At 41.8% G+C, this 19685-nt stretch overlaps 1 protein-coding gene across 1 annotated transcript in view; it reads right to left on the reverse strand.

The window, feature by feature from the left end:
* Window positions 1–1787: 1787 nt before the first annotated feature.
* The window catches only part of LOC133447248 (zinc finger protein 208-like), a 190882-nt gene continuing 172984 nt past the window's right edge, over window positions 1788–19685 (reverse strand). The window contains 1 exon segment of the mRNA XM_061725894.1: window positions 1788–2858. Within this exon segment, the coding sequence (XP_061581878.1) occupies window positions 1917–2858 (942 nt within the window). The 3' untranslated portion in view covers window positions 1788–1916.

A 19685-nucleotide genomic window follows, 5' to 3' on the forward strand; every position in this document is an offset into this window, starting at 1 on the left:
AGGACAGGGGTCTACGAGGACCAGGATTCAGAAGCACTCTAGTCTGATTTTAAATCTCATCTTTCGCTGACGTTTTGGTGCGAGATGCATTCTGGGATACACTGTAGCACACTGCTGTGTGAACGGTCTGCTGGAGCAGCGTACTGAATCGTTCATTCAGTAGGCAGTATTCAGTGCATACTTTGCAGTATGTAGCATGTAGTGCGGTAGTGTCCGAATTCGGAAACGGCCTCAGTCTCTGTTGGAAGAGTCAGTTCACATCCCAGCCCTGACCTTATTAATGTAACCTGAACAAGAAATCATACTACACCCCTTTAGAAATAGTTTGTGAACAAACAAGTGAATCCTACTGTAGCGGCACATTCACTATTATTTAAAGGGGACCTATTATGAAAAACAGGTTTTCTCTTGTTTTAACATACATAAAGTGTTTTTTTCTTGCTTTAACATATATAAAGTGGTCTCCCCTCAGCCTGCCAACTCAGAGAAGGAGGAAAGCAACCAAATTCTGCAGTGTCTGTACAGCCGGCCGGATGAGCCGTCCAGTGTCATGTGGCTTCTACGAGCCGTTCAGATTCTGCTCCCGTCGTTACGTAACCAAAATGCAAACCACGCCCACAACTAACACCGTGTCCGAACTGCATGCCAGCGTCCGACTATCGCGTTGCACGGCGTGACATCGTCTCTCTGTCCATACTGAAACCGTTAATATGCAGTTCTGTTATTAATTGTTGTTCAACTCTAACAGGCCATATTATTGTGATGAACTTGCTAACTACCCTCCCTCAACGGTTTAACAGTAGCTAGAGTACATTAACAGAAGCTAACGATAAATTAACGTCTGCTCAGCATCCTGACAAAATACGCAAATATAACGGTCAGAAACTTCCAGCTCCCTGTCCATCTCCCTCCAGCAGCTGCCACTTTATTGAGGTTTTTGTAGTGAAATGAGGAGGAATCATAGAGATAACTTCTCAACTAACTGGATCAGCCGTTCCTCATCCGTGACTGTTTCCTACAGCGCTTTCAACCGGCTTTCAACGCGAGCGACAGGAAGAAAATAGAAGCAGGGCGTCCGACAAATGTTCAGCTCAAAACGTCGCGCCGCGTCCAGTTAGGACAGTCCAATAGAAAATAAAGCAATGGAATTGATTTTGTCGCTGACGCTCACTCGCATCTCATGCAGTTAGAACACGGTGAAACTCCGCCAGCCGGAGCTACCGCCATTTTTTCGTAGCGGTATATTGCGTCATTCAGGCAGCCAATCAGCACAGAGTCTCATTATCATAGCCCCGCCCACTCAGAATCCTGTAGAGATAAGGAGGTTAGAGAATGGGAAGATAAGGACATGGTTTAGAGGCTGAATTTCTAATTTATTTAGCAAAAACAATCAAAAGCTTGTTTTTAAGACATTCAAGGCCTGTTTAAAATAGTTATTAGATGCCATAAATGGTCCCCTTTAAGTGTCTGCTCAGACGCTTTTGACTCAATATTAAAATGTAGTGTTAAATAAAGGGAATTGTTCAAAAGAATGAGGGCAGTACAACACAGACTTCATTTATCTAGTGTGAATCGGCTGAACGAAATACAGATGTCATGGTGTCATTTTAGAATTATTGCAGGTCCAGAGGTAAATTAAATCCAGCACGAATAGTACATATGGAGAAAAAAACCACATAAAAACACACTACTGTGTGACTCTTTTCTAATATTCTGACACTGATGTCTTGTTGTGAGTTTGCAGTGAGCAGGAAACTGAAATCCAGCAGGCAAACAAATAACTTTTTTATTTAAATGATGGAACAATGGAACACAAACGGGTGAAAAATCAAATTTAAACACATTTTTCAGTTGAAACTGAAAACAAAACTGAGCTCTCGAGTAAAACCTTCCCCACACTGATCACAGACAATTTTTTATCCAGTGTGAATACGCTGATGACGCCTTAGATTACCTTGTTCGGTAAAAGCTGCCCCACACTGATCACATCTGTAAGGCTTATCCCCAGTGTGAATACGCTGATGACTCCTTAGACTACCTTGTTGGGTAAAAGCTGCCCCACACTGATCACATCTGTAAGGCTTAAATCCAGTGTGAATACGCTGATGACTCCTCAGACTATCTTGTTGGGTAAAAGCTGCCCCACACTGATCACATTTGTACGGCTTTTCTCCAGTGTGAATACGCTGATGACTCCTTAGATGACCTGACATGGTAAAAGCTGCCCCACACTGATCACATCTGTAAGGCTTATCCCCAGTGTGAATACGCTGATGACTCCTTAGACTACCTTGTTGGGTAAAAGCTGCCCCACACTGATCACATCTGTAAGGCTTAAATCCAGTGTGAATACGCTGATGACTCCTTAGGTGACCTTGTCGGGTAAAAGCAGCCCCACATTGATCACATCTGTAAGGCTTAGATCCAGTGTGAATACGCTGATGACTCCATAGACTACCTTGGCGGGTAAAAGCTGCCCCACACTGATCACATTTGTACGGCTTTTCTCCAGTGTGAATACGCTGATGGTTCCTTAGACTACCTTGGCGGGTAAAAGCTGCCCCACACTGATCACATTTGTACGGCTTTTCTCCAGTGTGAATACGCTGATGACTCCTTAGACTACCTTGTTGGGTAAAAGCTGCCCCACACTGATCACACCTGTAAGGCTTCTCTCCAGTGTGAATACGCTGATGACTCCTTAGATGACCTTGTTCGGTAAAAGCTGCCCCACACTGATCACATTTGTACAGCTTTTCTCCAGTGTGGATACGCTGATGACGCCTTAAAACACTTGACGTGGTAAAAGCTCGCCCACACTGTTCACAGCTGTACAGCTTCTCTTCAGTTTGAATCCTCTTTCGGACCTTCAGGCCTGGTGAAGTGGTGAGGACTTTATCCCTCCTATTTTTTCTCTCTTTGGCTTTATGTTTCTGTAAGGAAAGGGAAAAAGACTTAGATCCTGTTGTTGGCTGACCTGACAAATCCTTTTTCAGTTCAAATCAACTGCTTTCTGTCATGATCGCAGTGAAACAATGAAGAGTTGTATGTCTGAGTGCTATGTTAAGCATGTTCTGTTATCAATGGCTCTTGACAGCCAGAAATATTCACATAAAACATCTCAATATGTCAAAACAAAAGTGTGAAGGGTTAAAGCTACCCACCCTCAGAACAAAATCATAAATTGTTTATAGAAATTCCACTGATAAAATGTGGGGATTAATGGTGTAATTTTGGTAGAGCAAATGTTCAGATTTTGGCCATTGTTTGTATTGTTGTTGTTTCAATCTCTGTGAGATGGTCAGGTTGAAAATTTATATTTACAGAGATGGACAATTTTTTAGCACATATGTTCAATATATGAAATAAATTGCGTGTGTGTGTGTGTGTGTGTGTGTGTGTGTGTGTTGGGGCTCGAAAATTCTGTTATGTACAAAAGACCTGGCAAAAAAGTTGGGGAACCACTGCAGCACCACAAGGACACGGCCTGAAAACTGGGCTGTCTTAAGTGTTGCATCCTTTGTTCAGGGCTTGTGGACTAACTCAGTGAACCCAGCACGGATATTTTGTACATTTTGAACTTTCATTGAGGTGAAGTTTATTTGGTTTTGTCTGATTTGAAGCCAATTTAAGGTGTTTTCATGTTCATTTTAAATGATATGTTCATTGTTACTACTACTGATGAGCCTAAATTATTATTATTATTGTTCATTCCTTGACCGTTAAAACTATTGTGTTGCATTCAATACATTAACATAAGAATAAAGTTATTAATCTCCAAATGGAAATGTTTATTCAGAGGTTCTCTCATTACATGAATAAAAATACTTTTGAATTTGAATCCCATTCACTAATGCCCTGCCTACAGTCTACATCTATATTATATATTCGGACATAGACAAGTTTAAAAGTCTCTTGGGAAGGTCACGTGTCTGTGTTTTCTGCTGCTCAGTTCAAAGCTACTGACAATGAAGAGGATCTAAGATGGCGGAGTGAGTGGCAGCATTTTTGCAGGCTCCGTTAAGAGGCACTAATTAGTCCTTGAAAAAAAAATTTTTTTTGGCAACAACCCAAACTTTTTAACTTGGACATCCTTAATCACTTAAATTTACCAAAAAAAAAGCACACTTCTTAAAGCTTTCTCTTTGGACACTTAAGAAGACTGTCTGCGAGTAGATCTGTTCTGGGTCTCTGGAAAGCGCCTAGAGACAACTTTTGTTGTATTAGACGCTACATAAATACAATTGAATTGAATCTGGAGCAGACATGTCCGAACACGACTACTCTTTAACTGCTCTCCAGGAGGCGTGTGGGGACAGCGATATCGAGGACATTTAGGTCGACGTAAACTCCTCTAAAGGAGGCAAACTTAATTTGAGTCATACGCCTAATAAAAGTCCACACACAAAGAAGATGAAAAATAGGGGGAAACAGGACGGTGAGGAAGAGGAGGCGACCAGCGCTGCTATTCTCCATGCAGTTATGGCTCTGACTGGAAAAGTGGATACGCAGACTGAACTGCTGAAAAGTCTCTTCGGTTGGGTGGGCTTGAGTCTTTTTCTAATGTTAAATGGAAGTTTAATAGTAGTCTTCTTGAACATAAAGAGTTTTATAATAAAACTAAAAATCTGGTAAAAGAAATTGATGACTTGGAAATGTCACCTTTGATGAAATGGGAGTGGTTTAAATTTAAAATTAGGGAAATTGACATTAGCACAAGTAAATGCATTTCTAAAGCGAAAAAATTAAAACAGCAAGGCTTTATTAGTAGTAAACAATTTGTGTCACAAATCAGATTTAACAGAAGAAGAACAAGTCAAAATGTATGATCTACAAAACCAACTAGATTATCTTTATGTGGAAAATAAAAAGCGAAAGGGCCATTTATTCGCTCAAGAGCTCGTTGGCTAGAGCAAGGGGAAAAAAAACACTTCTTATTTCTTTAGTCTGGAAAAACACAGGCAGACAAAAACGAAAATTCTGTATTTCAACTGGACGCCTGTCTTCTACCATGAAACAGAATTATTACCCTAATCCCAAAGCCCAACAAGGATAGACTTTTACTAGATAATTGGAGGCCGATAACTTTGTTATGCAATGATTACAAATTGCTAGCACATGTGTTCTCCAATAGATAGATATGGGTTTAACAAATTTAGTTGATGAGTGTCAATCAGCTTTTGTTAAAGGGAAAGTTCGGTTTTTTACAACCTGGACCTTATTTCTGGCATTTTTTAATGGTTGTATACTCACCCAGAGGTGTTTGGTGTCATTTGGAGTCCTTCGGAAGATATTAGGAGTTTTTTGCGAGCCTCTTCTCCATATAACGGTAGCACATAGGGCACTCGCGGGACACAGACGATGCAGCGTCTAAATAACACATGATTGCCGCAAAACTCTTCATTTCTTTTATGAATCACTAGATCTGCTTCCAGGACCTGTTGTAACATTGTGGCGCTGTCTGTGTAATAAATAAAATAAATAAATCTGTTTGTAAACAAGACCTCTGAACTCATGACGTCATCTCTGTGCGCGCACTCTGTCCTCCGTTCAGTGAGCTCTTCAGCCGTATACTCCGGCTCAAAACGGTAAGGACGTTCATCATATTCAAAGTCGTCGTCCACAACCTCAGAATTTGACAAATATTCAGACATGTTTCAAATAACTATCAGTAAACTAACAGTAGCGAACTCCAGCTGTACACGGAGCTGTGTCTGCGATGCGCGCACAGAGATGACGTCATGAGTTCAGAGGTCTTGTTTACAAACGGATTTATTTGTTACACACACAGCCCCGGATGTAGACAACAGGTCCTGGAAGCAGATCTAGTGATTCATAAAAGAAATGAAGAGTTTCGCGGCAATCATGTGTTATTTAGACGCTGCATCGTCTGTGTCCCTCTGTGCCCCAGGCGCCACTGTTATATGGAGAAGAGGCTCGCACAAAACTCCTAATATCTTCCGAAGGACTCCAAATGACACCAAACACCTCTGGGTGAGTATACGACCATAAAAAATGCCAGAAATAAGGTCCAGGTTGTAAAAAAACGAACTTTCCCTTTAAAGGAGCTTGAGGCCGGATTGTGGCAAGATTTATGAAAAAAATCCGTATACATTTTAAGTTTTCTAGTAATAATGTCAGATGAAGTGTTCCAAACCCAAAAGAATGATTCCTCTAGTGTATCTCTCCTTTGCCTTGAACAGGCTGTGTGCTGCAAAATGTGCTGCAATTCGGTCCCGATTTTCCCGCGCTGGGCTGCGGATGTGACGTCACATGACGCTGCATGCACGTTCTCCCCGTTCTCCCGTGCCGGCTTCACTGTTGGCTGCAGTACCCCCAACGGCCGTCGTGGTGAAGGGTGGCGCTAGAGAGTCTCATTTCTTAAAAGGAGCCTCAAGCTCCTTTAAGGGTGGAAACATACATAACCATACTAGACTGATTCTTGATTTGTTAGACTACAGTGACTATATTGAAACTGACAGTTATGTGTTGTTTCTTGATTTTTTCAAGGCGTTTGATACTGTTGAACATTCTTTTTTGTTGAAAGTTCTGCACTTTTTGGGTTTTGGGATTAATTTCTGTAATATTTTTAAAATGCTATACACCGACATCAGCAGCTGTTTCTCTTAACCCTGGAATGACTCCTAGATCTGCAGTGCTGCGTGGTATTCGCCAAGACTGCCCGATTTCACCGAAACTTTTTATACTGCCAACACAACTACTAACATTACTTAATAATTCTAAGGATATTCAAGGAGTCACAATCTTCAGCAAAGAATTTAAGATAAGTCAATTCGCAGATGATACGTCTATGTTTTTTTTTTTTTTTTTTTTTTTTTTTTTTTTAACCTTGTCTGCACACATATTATTGATTGATACCATGACGGTAGAAACCAAAAGTGTATATATGTGCATTATTACTATATGTAATATATACATATATATACGCACACATATGCGTACACATACATAAATATACACATACAAACCCAGTGTTTTTTGTTTTTTTTTGGGGGGGGGGGAGGGGGTGGGGGTGGGGTGACGACATCCACTGCCAATCCAGGAAGCAGGAACACACGGAGACACACGTCAAGCACTGGAAATCTGCAACAAAAAACCACAAACAAAGCACGAAACCGGCACGGAGCCAACCAAAACACGAACAGCAATCGACCTAAATCTTGAGATCTGATCGCAGTCTGAGCTAAGCTATCGCTACCACTACCTAAACCCAAAAACTAGAGAGCCAGCATGCAGGTGAACAAGCCAGTGTGTATGTCTATGTGTGTGTGTGTATGTATATGATCATGCGTGTGTGTGTGTGTGTGTGTGTGTGTGTGTGTGTGTGTGTGTGTGTGTGTGTGTGTGTGTGTGTGTGTGTGTGTGTGTGCATGTGACTAAATGACTATATGTGTGTGTGTGTGTGTGTGTGTGTGTGTGTGTGTGTGTGTGTGTGTAATAAACCAAACAAAACTCCACCTGAAGTGTATCTACAGTGGGGGAGGGGGGGGAGCGACCCCGCCACCCGCGAGACCAGAGGCCGACAAGGAAGAGCCCGGAACCCAGGCCACCGGCAAACCCCACAGAGGGGAGAAGTAGGAGGGAGGCAACCCACCGCCTGCGAGGCCCCCCCCCCCACCCGGCGGCGGCCGAGGGGGCCCGCGGGCGGGGCCCCCACGGCGCGGAAAGAAGCAGCCAGGGATCCCGCGGCGGCGGACCGCGACCCAGGCAATCCCCGGCCACCCGGTCCGGGCCGGACACGCGGCCAGGAGGCCCTCACCCTTCAGGCCAACGACCCCCACCCGGCAGGGGGCCAGCCTGCCCGGAGAGACAGAGCCGCCCCGGCCGCCGACGCGGGCAGGCGCACCCATCCCCCACGAAAGTGGCCCTCCAAGACCAGAGGGGCGCCCCGCCGTAGAGGCAGCGGGGGGGACCGGAGACGGGCCCGGAGAGAGGGAACCCCCCAACAAGGCGACACCCGCGCAGGCCCGACAACGGACGTCCACGGCCCAGCCCCCCCCAGGAGGCCCGGAGACGCCCAAGCCACCGCCCCCCGCCCGAGCCCTCCCCAGCCACCCCCCCCACCGCCATGAGGTACCCCCCCCCACAGGCCCCCAAGGCCCCCACCGGCCAGGGACAGGACCCCGCGGCCCCACCCACCGCCCCCCAGGGGCCACCAGAGGCCCGCGCCCCAGACCCCCCAAGCCGACCCCCAACCCCAAGGGCTACGAGATCACCCCCCCCCCCCGCCCCCACTAGGTAACGAGGCCAATAATCGGGGACCACAGAGAGTGCAATTCAGCCGAGTGTTGTTCAGTGGAGGCAGACATTATCTCACTACTAATATGATCTGATAAAAGATTCCTAAAATGGTTAATACATAAACTGGATTTTTGTTTCCAATTTACTAGAATGGTTTTCTTTGCGATACATAAGGCAGTGAGAACCCGGTGTGTCCAATTAGGTTCTATTTGAGTGTCTCCCAGGTGACCTAATATACACACCGTGGGGCACACTGGGATTCTGTGGTCGATCCATGTGGATAAATCCTCACAAATCTCCTTCCAGAACCTCTGTACCGGTGTACAGAACCATAAAGCATGCATATAATTATCTGGGGTGTTCTCTGTGCACTGTGAACAGATATTAGAGGTGACAAAGCCCATCTGGAACATCCTTTGTCCAGTATAATGTATTCTATGAAGAACTTTATACTGTATAAGTTGTAAGTTTGGGTTTTTAGTCATAGTAAACGTATTTAAGCATATTTGTGACCAAGAAAGCTGGTCGGTATTCAGAGAGAGATCCGCCTCCCACTTGGAGATCGGGAGAGAGACTGACTCGTCCAGTTTAGACACTAACCTGTAAAGTTTTGATAACAACTTTAAATTGCTTAGATTTAATAAATCTATTATCTTAGCGGGAAGTTGTAAGTCTAATTGTCTAATTTTGTATGTTTTATTTATTATGGCCTTGAGTTGTTGATACTCTAAAAATTTACTCCTGCTAACTCCGTATTGAACCATAAGTGTATTGAAAGGTACAAACTGTCCTCCTACAATTACGTGCTGTAAATACCGTATTCCTTGATCTCTCCATTGAACGAAGTTAACCATCTTTTTATCATTTTTCACGATGTCTGGGTTGTTCCATATGGGTGTACGGTCACATGGAAAAAGTGAAATTTTAGCTACTTTAAGAAATTCCCACCAAGCTGATAAAGTTGTGCTAATATTAATGCTTTTGAAACATTGATGACGTTTGATACTTTGACTAATAAATGGTAACTCTGAGATTTCTAGTTCGTTGCAAAACACTTGCTCTGAGTCCAGCCATTGACTATCTAAAGGATGATCTTTTGACCATTTTACAATATACTGTAATTTATTGGCAAGGAAGTAATACCATACCTGCCAACAGTGGGCTGTGAAAAAGAGGGAGATTTTCTGGGGTAGCGGTTGGAATGCTCCACTCACAACATCCCGCCCTGATATAAAAAAAGACGACTTTAAATGAACTTTAAATGCATAGCTACAATGAAATGTGCTAAAATGTACCTCCCAAAATAACTCTAAAGCCTTCTTGGAGCCAAATTTCTTGAAATTTTTTGAGCATAATGCATTTAAATGCATCAATCTGGTGCACTTTGAAAAGCTAGAATAACAATTTAATAGGGGTAATCTGATCAGAATGTTTGGGGCTGATCACGGGGATGAGTGAAGTTTCTGCAGTTTTTTAGTGTGAGGTAGACGACGATGTACGTGTGAGAGAATCATCCTGGCAACACGCCTACTTCTATTTTACCATCTCATCTCATCATATGGCATCATTAGCTATAAAAATTAAACACACAGCAGTGTATAAAAGCCTATATCATTATACTGTACTCAATTATGACTAGAAAGATATCAACTTTAGAAAATCTTATTTGTTGTTGCCACAAAGACTTATGTATGCTTTGCTTCACTGAACACAATGCAAGCCATATTCATTGTACAAAATGTACAGTATAACAAAGTCACAACGTATTCTTAAATTAAAACAACACACACACACACACACACACACACACACACACACACACACACACACACACACACACACACACACACACACACACACACACACACACACCTACTATCACGGACTATTTTCATGTCAATATTATCAGCAACCTTGTTTGAGGTGATTAACAGACACGCTCACAGTAACGTTACTAGTAGTTGTGAGTTGTAGAGGACTGGGATGTTTATTACAATTTCGGGAGAGTCTGCTGCCTTAACTTACCTTACCTTGGAAACATACATATGCTCTGCGGAGCTTCTCTAACCGGCAAAACTTAATTCTCCGCTCCTCTGTTTGTTCTCACAGAGCATGCACAGCCTTCACCGCTGATTGGCTGTTCCCCGAGCCTGTCTCTGTGTGTAACCAATCAGACGGAGCTGTGGGCGGGACATGCTGGACACATGCAGTGACTGCAGGCAGAGAGACGCAGCTGCATCAGCCCCAAATTAACGCAGTTTTAAATTGTACAAACACAATATTGGTATCGTTGGAAAGGGAAAAATGTGCTCTTAATTTTGGGGGGGCTGATTTCACTTTAAAATCGGGAGATAAGCGGGAGAAATTACAAATCGGGAGCAGGGCGGGAGAAATGGTTGAAAATCGGGAGACTCCCGCATAAATCGGGAGTGTTGGCAGGTATGTAATACTGAAAATTAGGTAGCTCTAAACCTCCATATTCTTTAGATTTCTGCAATGTCTTTAAACTAATGCGTGGAGTTTTATTTTTCCACAGAAATTTTGAAACACCTGAGTCCAGCGATTTAAACCAGGAAATAGGGGGTTTGAATGGTATCATTGAGAAAAAATAATTTACTTTTGGTAAAACCATCATTTTAATGGTGGCTATTCTACCCATGAGTGAAATGGGGAGAGAGCTCCATCTAGCAAGATCATCTTCTATTTTCTTTATAAGCTGAACATAATTTAATTTTATTAACTCTGACAGCCTAGGGGAGATGTTTATGCCTAAATATCTAATGTTCCCTGATTGTAATTGAGTATTGGATATATTCCTAAAATTGCAGTTCACGCACAAAACGGTGGATTTAGACCAATTAATAGAATAATCAGACAGAGATGAAAATCCCTCTATAAGTGCGATTGTCTGTGATAGTGAAGATCGTGAGTTCTGGAGGAAGAGGAGTACGTCATCCGCATAAAGACTTATTTTGTGCTCTACTATTTTGCATTGTATACCTTTAATATTTTGATTTTGTCTAATAGCTGCTGCTAAAGGTTCGATAAATATTGCAAATAATGAGGGAGATAGAGGGCAACCCTGTCTAGTGCCTCTTTGCAAGGTAAAACTTGTAGAGATTTGATCATTTGTCCTTACACGTGCCTTGGGAGAGCTGTATAATATTTTTACCCAGTCAATGAAAGATTCACCAAATCCAAATTTATGTAAGGTTGCCAATAGAAACTTCCAAATTACCTTATCGAATGCTTTTTCCGCGTCTAAGGATATAATAGTAGTTTCCTGTTTATTGATACTGGAATAATCTATAATATTTAATAATCTGCGAATATTAGTAGAGGAATGTCTACCTTTAATAAAGCCTGGTTGATCCGGATGTATAATAGAAGGGGTGACTCTTTTCAGACGTTCAGTAAGGGCCTTGCTAATTATTTTAAGGTCTACATTTATTAATGAAATTGGGCGGTAGCTCGATGGGAGCAAGGGATCTTTATCCGGTTTTAATAAAAGACCAATATTAGCAGAGTTCATATTTAAGGGTAAGCTTTTATTTTCCCTAATATTTAGAATCATTTTATAAAATGTTGGTGCTAATATGCTCCAGAATTCCTTATAAAATTCAGCTGGGAAACCGTCTGGGCCCGGAGCTTTATTATTGGGCATATGTTGAAGAGCTTCATGGAGTTCTCCTATTGAGAGTGGTGAATCTAAATTCGTAACCTGTTCCTGATGTAACTTTGGCAGGTTAATTTCTACGTCTATGTTTTTAAAAGATAAATCAATGGTGAATGAGGCTCTCAATACCATTTCAATCTTCTCCAAAGCATCCGGATTATCTCTTAATATTAAAAAATGCGAACTGCTCCCTATACAAGCTCTGAATCCTCTATTGCTTCAATTGAAGTCAAATCTGAAATTAAATATCTAGGATTAACAATATCTAAAAATCTAATTAGAAGAGAAGACACTAATATCTCCAGCCTTATATTAGATATGAAGAAATCACTCAGCCACTGGTTGACTAGAGACCTTACTATTTTTGGCAGAACCAATTTATCTAAAGCGGAAGGTATTTCCAAACTGATTTATCCTCGTCACTCATTATATATCTCCTCAAATAATGGTAATAAACCAAACACAGTCATTTTCCAGTTCTTGTGGAGGAATAAAACACATTACATCAAAAGATCCCAGCTGGTTAAGGAGTATGTCAATGGTGGTATTAAAGTTCCAGAGTTCCAATCTATGATCGGCACATTAAGAGTGAACTGGATAAAAGTCTGTCTGTCACAACCAAACTCCATGTGGTTTCACATCCCAACATCTTTGTTTAAGAAGATAGGATGTCTAGGTTTGGTTTTGAAATGTGATTTTGATGTGAACAGGATCCCCGTTAAATTGTCTAATTTTCACAAACAAACACTTGGTTTTTGGAAAATGGTATTTGTCCACAACTTCTCTCCTCATAAGTCAACTTTATGGAACAATAGAGTCATTACAATTAGTAGAAAATCAGTATTTGAAAGTAATTGGTTTCATAAAGGTATTATATATCTAACTGACTTAATGGTTAGTAAAGGGATTCTTTTAAGTTAGACAGATTTCCAAAAAATATATAATTTCAATTGTTCTCATAGAGAATTCAACAAAATATGTAGCGTTATTCCTCTACCATTAATTCACCTAATTCAGAACTTTTTGGTGTATAATACAGCTTCAAATGTATTACCAAATCTATTAATGGAAGGATGCACTCTGACTGATAAAAAGTCTGGTAACAAGTTTATTTGTAATGTTTTTAAATCCAGATTGTTCCATGATTTTTGCAGAAGGATAATTTGACAGGATTCTTGCATTGTAAATATAAACACATTAAACAAAACACTTTCCCAATTTATTAAATGGCCTATTTTGCCTAAAGTTAAAGAAGTACATTTTAAAATTATGAATAAGGTTTATTCTGTGGCAGAATTTCTTTTTTTAATTCAAGATCTTTTTATTGAAATTTTCACAAGGCAAAAAAAAAGGAAAAGGTGAAATGCTGAATGTCAATTACAAACATTTTGATTAGGCATGGGCATGTTGATCATAGCATACACCAGTGTACAAAATATAAAAAACAATTAAGCAGTATGAAAAGATATAAAATAGTAACAAAAACAAACTACAGACCAAACTAATCCCTCCCCTGTCACTGCCAGATTACTAATCACAATATGAGGTCATTCTAACATCAAAAGCCTGCACTAGGAATACAAAAGAAATATGAAGTATAGTTCACAGGGTCTGGAATGCTTCTAGAAAAGGTCCCCACACTTTCTGGAACTTATTTGATTGCTGAAGCGAGTATCTAATTTTCTCCAGTTTTAAGCAGGACATGATGTCTTCCAGCCATTGTGCACGAGTAGGAGGGAAGGGATCCTTCCACCTGAACAGAATTGCCCGCCGAGCCAAAAGGGAGGCAAAAGACAAAGTGTGCCCCTGTGCAGTGGTTAACTTCCTTCCTCCCTCCATGACCCCAAACAGGGCAGTCAGTGGGTTTGGTTCTAATCTGATTTTAAGCACCAGAGAGAGAGTATGAAATACTTCCATCCAGTACTTGTTTAGACATGGGCAGGACCAGTACATGTGGATGAGAGAGGCTTCTGCTACTTTACATCTTACACAGTATGGACTAATATCTGGGTACATGGAGGATAACTTTGCTTTGGAAATATGAGCCCTGTGTACCACTTTAAACTGAATTAAGCAGTGACGTGCGCACAGGGAGGTTGTATTAACCAGTTTAAGTATGGACTCCCAGGTATCCTCTGATAAGGGAAGCCCCAAGTCCTGCTCCCATGCTGCTTTGAGTTTATCTGTAGGGGCACTCCTAAGATCCAGCAACATGCCATAGAAAGACGAAATGAGCCCCTTTTTGAATGGGTCTGTGGCAAGAACTTTGTCAACTGTGGTCAAGCCTATCGATGCACCAGGGCTGGGTGTCTGGGAAAGAACAAAATGTCTAGCCTGAAGATACCTAAAGAAATGTGATTTTGGAAGGCTGAATTTACCACTTAACTGCTCAAAAGATGCCACGGTGCCGTCTATGAACATATCTCTAAAACGAATCATACCCCTCCTGTGCCATTCCTGGAAGGTGGGGTCCTCAAGGGATGGTTTGAAAAAGTGATTTGATGCAATGGGGCTAAGAAGAGAGAAGCTGTGAAAGCCAAAAAACTTCCTAAATTGGTCCCAAATTCTAAGAGAGTGTTTAACCACTGGGTTTTTGATTGATTTAAGTGAAGGAAGTGGAAGTGAGGAGCCGAGTAGGGCAGGAATTGACAGGTCATCAGTTGGATGTAACTCCATCGCCACCCAGTCAGGGCAGTCAGCGCCGTCGCAGTAGAAGGACCAGAATGCAAGGCAGCGCAGGTTAGCAGCCCAATAATAATAACGAAAGTTTGGGAGGGCCAGACCACCTGCAGACTTTATTTTTTGAAGGTTCTGTTCAAACGTGGCCGTTTACCCCGCCATAGGTATGAAGATATAACTGAGTCAAGGGACTGAAAAAAAGAACCAGGAATAAAGAGTGGTAAGGTCTGGAAAAGGTACAAAAATTTAGGTAAAATGGTCATTTTAACTGAATTGATGCGACCCACAAGAGACATTGACAGGGGTGACCATTGTGTAAGGATTTGTTTGGTCTCATTTAACAATGAGATAAGATTCTCTTGGAGCAGGTCTTTGTGTTTCCTTGTCACAGATATACCTAAATAGGAGAATTTGTCATTTACGATTTTAAAAGGGAAAATTGGAAAGGTCTAAAGCATGCGATTCGAGATTGGTAGGGAAAAGCTCACTATTATCAGAACTGCGAATATGAGTTTCTTGTAGAAAGGCTATTTCTGTTTTAAGGTGTTTTCGATGTGAGAAGATCCTCTTCCTTTTAACAGGGTGATTCAGACCCTTAACATTCCAGCTCACCAGCTTCAAGTATCTACTCATATTATCTAAGAAGAAAAATTAGGAGGTGTGCACAATGACCTAGGCAAAAAAAAAGAAAACGGAAAGGAGGTTGAATGTGACCCACATTAAGTAATGAGTTGAAAAGAGTTAATGCAAAGTTTCTGGCAGTGACATATCCCCCCGACCCACCCACCCCAACTAAGACAGCTGCTATAGAAAAATAAAAAAAAAGCAGCAAGCTCTTCAAAACAAACAAAGTGCAATATGACCACTGTTGCCAATCCTATGAAAGGTGAAGCAGAGGTAATCAGAAAGCGTTATATAAATGATAACACCTGTGCACTATTCATCCAGGGTTTTACACCATCACCAACCCTTCCCTCAGTTCTAGTTGATGACCTTGTTAATAGTTTCAGTTCCAATGTTATGACTGTTATTGATTCTATCGCCCCAATTAAGACCAAAGTTCTGTCCGGGAGGAAAAAGTCACCCTGGAAAAACGCAACACTAGTTAAAGAACAGAGAAGGATATGTAGACAAGCAGAACGCAAGTGGCGCAAAAACAAACTTCAGGTATATTACAACACTTATAAAGAGAGTCTTCGCAACTATAACCAGAAACTGAAGAATGCAAGGCAATCGTATTTTTCAGAGATTATCAATAGAAACAGTAATAATGCTCGCACACTGTTTTCTGTGGTAGAAAGACTGACAAACCCAGCAGCCTCAATCCCACTTGAACTGCTGTCAAAAAAGACCTGTAACGATTTTGCTGACTTTTTCACAAACAAAATATTACAGATAAGACAAGCAATGTGCAGCTCCCCCTCAGGAATGATAACACTCTGTCCTTCCTATCCTTTAGTAAAGCTGGGACAGTTCAGCGTTTTAAATTACAAAACCCTAACGGAAACAGTTTCAAAATTAAAGCCCACAACATGCTGTCTTGATATTCTGCCTTCAAACTTTTTTAAAACAGTTTTTAACTGCATAACGCCAGATGTATTGCAGATAATAAATACTTCTCTTCAAACAGGCCAGTTTCCCCAGGCCTTGAAAACTGCAGTAATAAAACCTCTTCTAAAAAAATCCAATCTGGATGCTACAACACTTAGTAACTATAGGCCAATATCAAATCTGCCATTTTTGGGGAAAATCATTGAAAAGGTCGTTTTCCAGCAAATCCATGCTTTTATGATGCAAAACAACCTCTTTAATGTATTTCAGTCTGGATTTCGGCCTCACCACAGCACTGAGACTGTACTCATCAAAGTCCTAAATGATATTCATCTGAATAATGATGCAGGCAAATCCTCTGTTCTGGTATTACTGGATCTGAGTGCTGCATTCGACACAGTTGATCATAACATTCTTCTCAGCAGACTGGAAAAGTGGGTGGGACTTACCGGCACTGTGCTTCAATGGTTTAAATCTTACTTACAAGATAGGGCCTTCTTTGTGTCAATAGGAAACCATGAGTCTAAGAGAACCAAGATCACATGTGGGGTTCCTCAAGGGTCTATTCTCGGACCGCTTCTATTCAACATCTATATGCTACCCCTAGCTCAGATTATGGAACATCACAACATTTCCTACCATACTTATGCCGATGACACACAGCTCTATATTTCAGTGTCACCACATGACTACAGTTCCCTACTCTCATTGAGTAACTGTATTCACCAAATCAATGAGTGGATGTGCCAGAATTTTCTCCAGCTAAATGCAGAAAAGACAGAGGTGATTATTTTTGGCCCTAAAAATGAAAGGGAAAAGATCAGCGCTCACCTTGGCTCAATGTCATTGACAGCTACGAATCAAGCCAGAAATCTGGGTGTAATTATTGACTCAGACCTGAACTTCAACAGCCATCTAAAGTTTATCACCAAATCTGCCTATTACCACCTAAAAAACATTGCTAGAATTAAGGGGATTCTGTCTAAACAAGACATGGAAAAACTTATTCATGCATTCATTTTCAGTAGGTTGGATTATTGCAATGGCATCTTTACAGGCCTTAACAAGAAATCTATCAGGCAGCTGCAGCTGATCCAGAACGCTGCCGCCAGAGTCCTTACAAACACCAGGAAACTGGACCATATTACACCGGTCATGAAATCATTACACTGGCTTCCAGTTAGTCAAAGGATAGAGTTTAAAATCTTACTGCTGGTCTACAAAGCACTGAATGGTCTTGGACCAAAATACATGGTTGATCTGTTATTTCCCTATGAAGCTCCCAGACCCCTTAGGTCTTCTGGATCTGGTTTGTTGTGTGTCCCAAGAACCAGAACCAAGCAAGGTGAGGCAGCGTTCAGTTATTCTGCTCCTCACCGGTGGAACAAACTTCCTGTAGACCTGAGGTTTGCTCCAACTGTCAGCTCCTTTAAATCAGGGTTAAAAACATTACTGTTTACTCAAGCGTACTCTTAAATTAAACTTACCTGCTGTATTCTACTGCCCTTATTTTTAACAGATTGTGCTTTTTATTATTTTACTTCTTTTCTTATCATCTTATTCAATCATATATATATCATTGTTATTTACTGTCTAATTATGTCTAATTATTTACTGTCTAATTATGTCTTGCCGCTTTTAATGTCAATGTAAAGCACTTTGAATTACCTTGTGTTGAATTGTGCTATACAAATAAATTTGCCTTGCCTTGCCTTGCCAATAACGCATCTTCCTGTCCTACACACTAATAGCTTTTGCTCCCGTAAAATGGGTGTATACATATTAGCACCTCAAAACGTGTAGATATAAATAAAAAAAAGAAATACCCTTTCAAATCTTGACCTGGAAGTCCCGATATGAGCCCAGAAATATTTGTACAAAAATATAAAATATAAAACCTCCGACTTAAGCAGCGTAAAAGTAAGGTTAACAGCTTACAATTATTACAAAACTTATAGGTAAATCGGAAAAGCTTTTATTTTTTCGTTTTTTTTTTTTTTTTTTTCTCTCTCTCCCTCTTCACCACTTATTTTTCCCCTTTTTTTCCCCCTTCCCTCAAATAGCCAAAAAGAACTGCAAATTAATAATATTTGCAAAGGGGCAGTCAAACTAACAACAGAGAAAATACTGTTCTAAACACACTAACCCCGAGAAGATTTCAGGCAAAAAAAAAGACTGAAAAAAACAGTTGTCGCAGGGTACTCACCCTCCCCTCAGGAATATTATGACTCACGTAAAAAAAGAGAGAGAAAAAAAGTCAGTGAGCGTCAGTGAGCCACACCGGGCTGCAGGACGGACCGTGAAAGCTTCCAACAGTCCCGTTACGGCGGGTTTGAAGTTTTGCTGCGACTCGTGATGAATTTGCGCGCCTCATCCACGGAGCCGATCCACTTCCTGGCTCCCCCGGACAGCGTGAGCCGGAGCCGGGCGGGGAAGAGCAGAGCCGGCTTCAGACCCAGGTGATAGAGCTCCGACATGACTCCGCTGTATTCCGCTCGTTGGCTGGCAACTTCGGGGCTGTAATCCTCCACTATCCGGATGGGGTGGCCGCGATATTCCAGCTTTCCTCTCCGGCGCGCTTCCCTCACAAGGAGATCCTTCGTCTGGTACCGGTGAAGGCGCAGGATGACCGGGCGCGGTCTCTGTCCCGGGGCCGGCTTGGCGGCGAGAAACGGTGCGCTCTGTCTATCTCTGGCGGTGACGGCAGCGTATCGTTCCCGAACACCTCACACAGCAGCTTGGAGAAGAAAGCCGCAGGAGACCCGCTCTCGGTCGACTCCGGTAAACCCAGGATACGGAGGTTCTGCCTTCTACTTCGGCTCTCCAAATCCACCACCTTAGCCTTCAGCCGAGCATTATTATCCCGTAAAGTCGAGCAGATGCCTTCAAGGTCCGTAACTCGCTGGTTGAGGTCTTCTGTGGCGAGTTCAAGGGACGAAACACGTTGGCCATGGTCCTCGACCGCGAGCCGCGTTTGGTCGAGTTTGGAGTCGAGCTGACTGAAAGTATTTTTGAACTCGGCGGCCAGGGCAGCACGGTGTTCCTCCAGCAACGTGGTAATGGCCGCCAGGGTTAAGACAGCGCCAGCATCGTCCTTTTTGCCCGACTTGCCGCCCTTCGAAGCCATCTCGGAGGTAAGTGGGCTCGTTCGAGACAAAAAAAAAGAAAAACAGCAACAGGGAATCCCTTTTAAAAGGAAAAAGTTTGAAAGTTTGAGGGCTTGGTGGTTTAAAAAGTTTGGCACTCACGGGAGCACTCGCGAAACACGTCTACTCCATCTGCTCACCAACCGGAAGCCCCGTGGCAGAATTTCTTAAAAAAGATTTTTTAATTTGAGGTAGATTAATGTTCCTTCTGCAAAAAGGATGAAGAAACACTGGATCATTTGTTTTATCAATGTCCTTTGTCTCATTGTTCCTGGACAGACAAACACAATTGGATTTCTCTTAAAATTAATAATGTTCCACCTTTTGAATTAAGCCATATTATTTTCTTCGTGGGTGATTCAGAATTTTCT

This window comes from Cololabis saira, chromosome 1 (genome assembly GCF_033807715.1).
Source record: "Cololabis saira isolate AMF1-May2022 chromosome 1, fColSai1.1, whole genome shotgun sequence".
NCBI lineage: Eukaryota > Metazoa > Chordata > Actinopteri > Beloniformes > Belonidae > Cololabis > Cololabis saira.